Source organism: Dendrobium catenatum, unplaced genomic scaffold, assembly GCF_001605985.2.
Source record: "Dendrobium catenatum unplaced genomic scaffold, ASM160598v2 fragScaff_scaffold_231, whole genome shotgun sequence".
In the NCBI taxonomy this organism is placed as follows: Eukaryota; Viridiplantae; Streptophyta; class Magnoliopsida; order Asparagales; family Orchidaceae; genus Dendrobium; species Dendrobium catenatum.
In genome coordinates, this window is record NW_021318693.1 from 3,796,469 (window position 1) to 3,805,367 (window position 8,899).

An 8,899-nucleotide genomic window follows, 5' to 3' on the forward strand; every position below is an offset into this window, starting at 1 on the left:
AATTTGTATTAATTCGTTTAGATTTCCCAAAAAATAAATAAATAAATAAATAAATGATCTCACATAAACCGTCTCGAATTTTCACCCTCATGCCTGGCAAATTATTGGGTCAGGTGACCGGAGGCGGAAAATAAGTTCGGACATCCAATAAAAATTTGCCGCGTCACCTTGCGCTTTAGTTGCGCTTTTTAAGTTGCGCTTAGTTGCGCTTTGGTTGCGCTTTAGTTGAGCTTTGGTTGCGCTTTAGTTGCGCTTTTTGATTTGCGCTTTAGTTGCGCTTTACCTGCGCTTTAGTTGCGCTTTAATTGCACTAATTTTAAAATAATATTTTATTAATCGGTCTACTGACCCAATAATTTGCCTTCATGCCGGCGCGGTCAGAATATCAGAAAAACCTGACCGGTCTCCTCGTTGGGACAACTGAACAACCCTGCGTTTTCTTCGCTCTTGCGGATCTCTACCTCCCTCGAGGGGAGCCCCTCTCTGGCACTCCCCCAACCCTTCGAAAGGCCAGTTCTTTTCATAAATAAGGCTGTACTGATCTATACACTTAAGTCATCCTGAACTGCCATTTGAAATCTCTGTTATTCATCTCTAAGGTTTCTCTCTGATGCTAGAAGAGATGCAATCAAACTCTTTTTTTAACTGTTTGTTGCCAAATTGTGTCATTAGGTTAAAGATCTGATGGAAGGAAGTGGCCAAGACCATTCTGTTGGCGACTTGAGTAGCGACATGAGGAAGGATAGGGCGGCTGATCAACACAGCTCATCGTCGATGATTGGCTGCGGTGGATATCGGCTCTTCGATCGTCAACTTTCCATGCATCAAGTAATTGGGGGAGGTAAAGGTAATCCTCGATATTGTCATTCGGATTGCTTTCACAGGAATTAGCAGAAACACTTAACTGCTAGGAACTGACCGTTTTCATTTTTTTTTGTTTCTACTCTTTAGTTATTTTTGTTTCTGCTCTTCTCATCGTTGTTAGACTTGAATTTAATATGATGATCACTACGTTCTTATTGTCTGTGAAATGGAGAGTGTTGTTTTTGTTCTTATACGTTGATGGCCTTTGCGCAACCAAGGGAACGTGTACTGATTTTTGCATCCCGGGCAGCTTCTTTTCTGGTGCAGTCTGTGTCCTTTTTGGGCTTATTATTTTCTCCTTCATAGGATTTTGACAGCTCTGCTTATTGCATTTGGTATACGGGCTGTAATTTCTTTGGGGTTGTAATTTTTTCTTACAGTGAAATTAAATAGGGCTCTGCCCTCAATTTACCCAAAAAAAAAGGAAATGTTAAAAAAAAAAACGCTTAAAAGCTTATTAAATCAATGTTTGCAGGTTCATAATAAATCCATAAATTATTGGGAGTTCATTTCATGTCCTTAAATATTCTTTTCATCCAGACAACCGTAAGGTACCTGCATCTGATGTTGCTTTCAGGAAGGCCTGAACTTTAGAAGAAATACACCAATTGAAGTTTGCGTGTGAGAAAATGTAGGTATTTGCTAGATGCAGTCAATGAAATAATGTACACTTTACCGATGAAAGCAACTCTTATTCGTTAGTTTTTAGTTGGTCCTATTAATGGAAATTCTATTAATTTAATTTATGATAATAATTTTGCATCCATAAGTTGGAAAAAAAATTAAATGGCATATGGTCTAGGTCACCATATCTCTAGATTATCATATATGATAAATATTTATAGGAGGACTTATTTATTTATTATTTTCATATTCCTCATTGTTGAGGATATTATCTTATTTTACTTTCCTTCACTTTTTGCCTATATCGAAGCATACCTATGCTTATCTTGGAAAACAATCGAGAAAGATGCAGTTCTTTCAATACCTCTTCCTTCAAATATGGTATAAAAACATGAGTTCGAATCCTCCCAATCTTTCTTTAGCACTTTCTCGCTGGTCTTGTGGTCCTTAAAGTTTCAATCTGCCCTAGTTTGCTATTATACTATTATTTGATTCCAACTCTTCTGTGCTTTATTGACTTCTCTCTCTGTGAGATCCTCATCTCTTTTGTCAGCCACTAAGGCTCTTAGCCTCTATTTTTCCTATATATACACACCTTTGCAATCTTCAGTTCTCCAGCTACAACTTGTCGATGTTCTCTATTAATATTCTATGCCAATTCTCTATGTTGTTTCCTCTATTAATGCTCTCTCGCAACACTCCTTGTCGAGGCTCTCCATTGATACTTTTATCGAGATGTTCTCTATTTAAAGATTTTATTTGTGCCTTCTCTTAAACAGATCTCAGTGCTAATTTTTTCCTTCATTGCTCACAGCTCTATCTTTCATGGAGTGATCAAACTTCTCTTGTGACATTCACAACCTTTGAGAAACAAAACCATTGATTTCTTCCATCTCTATTCACCATTATTTAGAAACTCAAGTTGATATTTTTCATGTCATGTTGAGTTTGTGTGGGGGTGTTATTTATTTATATTATTGTTATAATTCTTAATTATTGTGGATGTACCGTTAATTGTAAATTTGTTCGTTATTCTCTTGCATTGCTTACATGGAGGCACACATATACCTTTACATGAAAATAATGCAATGAGCATCTAGTTATTAACAAGTTTGTCTATCTTTTAATAGTTTAGAGCATTGATGATGTACATTATATGCAAGTAAAATGTGCTGTGCGTATCTTGCAAATATTTTATGAGGAAAGGTTGCATTATATTTGGTTAAATTCATTACGAAAAATGGAGAGGGGCAATTTGATTGCTTTTGTGATAGGAAGAAAATATTGTTACAGTTGAGTTTAGTTTTTGAAAATAAAGAAGATCAATAATTATTTTATGTATTCAAGTGTAATTGGGAAATAAGAAGATGAGTGGAGAATGAGTGTGTTAATTCCTATTTTTAAGAATAAAGGTGATGTACAAGATTGTGCGAATTATAGAGGTATTAAGTTAATGTGTCATACTTTAAAACTATGGGAGCGAGTTTTGGAGCATAGGTTGCGGCGTGATACTAATGTTTCTCAAAATCAATTTGGATTCATGCCGGGTAGGTCGACTATGGAAGCCATACATTTATTAAGAGGTTTGATGGAGAAATATAGAGAAAATAAGGAGGATCTACATATGATATTTATTGATTTAGAAAAAGCATATGATAAAGTTCCAAGAGAAGTGCTATGGAGAGTTCTTGAAAAGAAAGGAGTCAATAATGCTTATATTCAAATCATTAAAGATATGTATGCAGGAGCTATTACTTGTGTTCAAACACAAGGTGGATTGACCAAGTATTTCCCTATTTCGGTTGGGTTACATCAAGGATCAGCCTTAAGCCCATATCTTTTTGCTTTAGTCATGGATGTTCTCACTAGACATTTGCAAGAGGATGTACCTTGGTGTATGCTTTTTGCTGATGATATTCTTCTTGTTGACAAGACTAGAGAGGGAGTTGAAGGTAAACTTGAATTATGGAGGTCAACTTTAGAGTCTAAAGGTTTTCGCTTGAGTAGATCTAAAACATAATATATGGAGTGTAATTTTAGTAGTAATAGACCTAGTGAGGGGATTGTGACTTTGGGCGATCAAGTCATTAATAAGAGTACACGTTTTAGATATCTTGGATCTATTGTTCAGAGTGATGGTGAAATAGATGGGGATATTATCAGCAGAATTCAAGTTGGATGGTTGAAGTGGAGGAATGCATCGGGCTTGTTATGTGATAGAAATGTACCCCTCAAACTTAAGGGAAAATTCTATAAGATGGTAGTGAGGCCTGCAATGCTTTATGGTGCTGAATGTTGGCCTTTAAAAGAGAAGCATAATACTAAGTTAAGTGTGGCAGAGATGAGGATGCTCAGGTGGATGAGTGGCTTTACCCTTAGAGATAGGATACGAAATGAGCATATACGTGAAAAGGTTGGAGTAGCTCCAGTAGAAGATAAGATTAGAGAAAGTCGCCTTAGATGGTTTGGTCACATAAAACGGCGGCCTTGTGATGACCCGGTTAGGAGAGTAGAGGTATTAGATTTGACTTATGTTAAGAAAGGTAGGGGTAGACCTAAAAAGACTTGGTTAGAAAATATTAGGAATGACCTTTCTTTATTAGATTTAAACGAGAATTTGACTTTTAATAGGACACAATGGAGAAAAAGGATTCATGTAGCCGACCCCACGTAGTGGGATAAAGGCTTGATGTTGTTGTTGTTGTTGTATTCAAGTGTAGTAACAATTATTACGTGCACACACTAGACATAGCTCTACATTCGAATAATTTGAGTAGAGATGGAAGAAATCTACTTGAGTTTATGTGTGAGTAAAGATTCAATCTCCCTATACTCACTAAGTACACACTATGTGCTCATTATCTACCAAGAACTCATCTTTGTACTCCAATATTTTTTTAGTATGCAATGAGTACACATTTTCTGCTTATTGTGTACTCAAAATAATTGGAGTACATAACAAATAAGCAATTGTGTACTTTACACCAAGCTTCCATATACGTTGTCTGCACCTAATAATTATCCCAAGTGTTTGGTTTGAAATTTGTAAGTGATCAAAGTTGTTTGTAGTAAAAATGAGAATGCCGGCATAGATCTATTTTCAAATTTGGTAGAATGTACTTGTAAATAACTGTTGTATCTCATGGAAAGGCCATTGTAGAATAATCATTAGATTAATTACGACATGTTCGAACAACTCCAACAATTGGAGAATCAACTCATGGTAATAATCATGGAAATCTTCCAATAATTACTACAAGACATTTATCTTGTTCATTCCCCTTAAAATATTAATTAGCTGCCTTTCTAATTCATCATCACTGCTATTACCCTTAATTAACTACTCGAACTTTCATCATTGCCATTGTAGCCCTTAATCAACTATTCCAACTTCTGATGATAAATTGTTTGTCCTAAAAGAAAACACCATGGGGACTCCTTTTGATAAATAAAGCATCAAACTCTTCCACCAACACTTTTTAGTGTAAATTACAAAGGCTTAACGTCCCTAGTGATTTAAGATGTTTATGTTGGACTTCTATTGAGGGAATTTGGACCTAATTATTCACATTACCTGCTTCGAATCTACAGTCTCCCCCCTCACTATTAGCAATGAAGTGAAGTGTCGACTCTTCTTTATCACCTTTATGATGGCTCCTTGTGATGGTTTTCATGCCTTCCTCAGAGATGCATCACCTGCTTCTTAGACTCGAGCGAAAGTTCATCACGCAGTTTGCCAGTGCAAAAAATTAATTAAAAAATTTCTAAGCTTTGTGGTATATGAAACAAGAACCCGACAAGTCGCTCCATTCCTTCATTAATTGCTTCCCGCACTAGATTAAGAGACCTGAAGGTTATTTTCGCCTAGGCAACAATAATTAATGGGATTTTGTGATGAACACATCTTAAAGAAACACTCTCTTGGTGGTGGTGTAAGTTGGATTTGGGGGGTGGGGCCTGGATGGGGTTTAAGTGGATCAGGGCTTATTTTTCTAATGGTTAAAGGTTTGGTTGAGAAATGGAATGAAATAGGGGGTTATTTATGTTGCTTATGGGTTGACATAGGTTCATGTATGACCTGGGTTAGATATGGAAAATTCTAGTAGGGTTTGTGGAATTGGGACACAAGTCCTAGATTCGCGTGTGAAATGTAGCTTGAAGGATATCCAGGAGTGTATGGATTGTCGATTGACTGTTTCTGTGAGTAGCACATCATCTACATAGACAAGCAAGTATTGGGAGATTGAGTCTTTGTGAAATATCAAGAATGAATGGTCTTCTTTGTTGGTGACAAATCCATATTGTAAAAGATGAGGGGAGAATGTGGAAAATTATTGTCTAGGTGATTGTTTTAAGCCATAAATAGATTTATGAAGTCTACAGACATGTGATGGGAATTGGTGGTCATGAAAGCTCGACGGTTGCTTCATGTAGACAACTTCATCAAGTTTGCTATGTAAAAAGGCATTAGAAACATCTAAGTGTAGAACCAGTCAGTGAAAGTAGGTTGCAACAATGAGGAGTCAAATAGTACGAAATTTCTCCACGGGACTAAAGGTGTCGTGATAGTCAATGCTATACTCCTATTTGAACTCCTGTGCTACTAAGAGAGTTTTGTGGCGAGCAACCGACCCATCGGGATTAAGTTTAGTCTTGTAGAGCCATTTGCAGCTTAGGACATTTTTATTCGTGGAACTGAGAACTATAGTTCATGTGCCGGCTTGAAACTCAATGGACATAGCGGACCTCCACACAACATGTTTATTGGCTTTAGCAAATAAAGAGGGAGCTAATGGGATGAGTTGACGGTGAAGATTGAAGATTTGATTGGGCTTATGATGCCCGATTCTAGAGCAAGTAATCATGTGGTGTTGTGTAGCTGGATGTGGTGGAATAATTGGAGCTGGTGGAGGGGAAATAGATTGAAGTGAGTTCGTTGGAGTAGGTTGGGATTATTACTGAGGTATAGATGGCATAGTAGGAGAAGAAGAATTGGAGCTAGAACTTGGTTAGATCGGGTGCTCTGAGTTTGAAGTAGTGAGGGAAGAAGCTACAAAGGCAGGCACTAATGTGAGAGGACAGGAGGTTGTTTGAGGCAGGGGGTTTGAAGTTAGAGATGAAATTTTAAATGGAAATTGTGATTCAAAGAAGCTAAAATGACGTGAAATGTAAACACGGTTAGTTCGGGGATCCAAACATTTGTAGCCTTTTGAGTCTATAGCATAACCCATGAAGACACAAGGTAAAGAGCGAGGCTCAAGTTTGTTGTGATGGATTGGGGATAGCTGAGGTTGCATAAACAACCGAATACATGCAAATAGTCGTAATTTGTTGGATGGTGATAGAGGAGTTTATATGGGGAGAGGTTGGAGGTATTTTTGGAGGTCAGTCGATTAATGAGATACAATGCGATTAATGATGGAACAGTACTGTTGTTTGAGTTGAAGAGCTGCAGAGAGGAGCTGTTGAACGGAACGGGAGAGGTGATAAAGCTGGTTGTGCTAGGTGGAAAATTGGGAAGATGCGCTGAAAAGGTCAGTAATGGGATCAGTGGACGGTTGGGATGGAGGAGAAGCGGGAATCTTAATTTGGTAAAGGCCATATCTCCAATTGTATATCATACAAGTAATTATGATTTGACAGAACAATATGATACCTTCAGTTCATCCGTTCAACTCCTACTCAAATAGTTTGCATCTTTTTTTTTTTTCGCTGTCATCACCTGTGTGTTAGATTGTTCAGATTGCCGTGATTTAAGTTAAATGGAAAACAATGTTAACCAGCATTGTCTTAATTGAATTATGGCCTATACGTACTGTTTGGCTACCATTAGGATTTAACTAAAGAAAGATTTAAGAAATCCATGTTTAATAAATCTTGAGAGGATTAAGACCTGAAATGAACCTATTTGGTATGACAACTGTTAATTCTTGCTAAATCCTGATAAAGTTTTTGACTATTTTTTAGGTTTATTAAGATTTATGATAGAAAGTATTGTTGATGGTGGAATTTACAAATCCTGAATTTAATAATTAAACAGGTTGTAATAAGTTCTACCAAAACAGTAGGATTAGAATTCACTAAGTCTATTTGACAGGATCTAATCTAAATCTTGCTTAAATTGATAAATCTGCCTGAAATAGGCACAACCCCTTATAGTTGCTATTTTTTGTTGGATGCATTTTCATGAATAAAATTGAAACAAACCCTTGCTCTTTTTAGTTGCTGATATCATACTATGGAAATGCTGGGGAGTTTCAATTGTGGTCATCGTTGTTGCTACTGTTGCATGGCTTATGCTTGAGAGATCAGGATTGTCATTCCTCACGATCTCGTCGGATGTGCTACTGATTTTGATCATTCTTCGATTTATTTGGGCCAACAGTGCTGGCATACTTAACACGTAAGTGCAATATTGTCATTGAATTTTGCCTAATGATTTTATGCCTTGATGTAGGGATGCATATTATTTTTTACTTATTTTCTCTCTTCTGTAATTTCTGCTGGCAGATCTCTAAGACCTTTGCCTGAACTTGTGTTGTCTGAAGAAATGGTCAATAATGCTGCTGCTTCATTTCGTGCTAAAGTTAACAACATTTTGCTGGTGGCACATGATATAGCTCATGGGAAGGACTTCAGGTCATTTTTTCAGGCATGCAACAATCATTGACTTTTTGAAATGCATGGACTAATTATGCTTGCTTACTCTGCATGACCCTAAAACAAAATTTTTTAACCATTGTCGACTTTACTACAGGTGGTGGTCTTTCTCTGGTTGCTATCTGTCATGGGAAGCTTCTTCTCATTCACCACTCTTGCATATATTGGTATGCTTCCTTTTAATCTACATTGTTCATTTTCTAAGACATTTTTTGATGAAGACATCGACAGACGCTACCGACATGTTTATCGCCGGCGAAACCGCAGATCGACGGCCACGATTCAGCGCCTCTACTTCTGATTTAGATGTCATTATGTATTTTATTATTATTGTCTTGTTTTACTGTTTTCCCATTTTACCCCTGTGGGGAGTTATGTCTTATTGTAGCCCAAGGGGCATTTGAGTACTTTTATTTCCTTATGTTTGAAGACCTATTTATAGGGGTCTCATGCTTTGTAAAAGGCTAATGAAGATTTGAATGAAATTTGTGTTTTATTTCTACTTCGTCTTGCATGAGTGCTTGAGAAGGAGGAGAGCTCAAGTGGAGCAATTCGCAAGGCCCACCAATCGTTGGAAGAGTCCTCGATTCGTGGTTAGATTTTCTTTATCTTCTCGCTCGTTTTCATATCCATCTCCCTCCCATCCTCCAAAAAACAGCCCTCCCACTTCCACTTGCCGCCGCCCATTGGACATCCACCGCCGGCCACATCCCCGGCTCCGGCCGACCACCCCGCCGGCGACCCCACCTTA

The 8,899-nt window shown here is 37.5% G+C and overlaps 1 protein-coding gene across 1 annotated transcript; it reads left to right on the forward strand.

Annotated features, from left to right (window-relative positions):
- The first annotated feature begins 365 nt into the window (after positions 1–365).
- On the forward strand, positions 366–8,650 carry LOC110098186 (reticulon-like protein B16). The gene is made up of 6 exons (XM_028693090.1): positions 366–509; positions 673–847; positions 7,711–7,891; positions 7,999–8,127; positions 8,246–8,315; positions 8,380–8,650. The coding sequence occupies exons 1-6, from the start codon at positions 366–368 to the stop codon at positions 8,452–8,454; spliced, it is 774 nt and encodes a 257-aa protein (XP_028548923.1). The 3' UTR covers positions 8,455–8,650.
- The last annotated feature ends 249 nt before the right edge of the window (positions 8,651–8,899 follow it).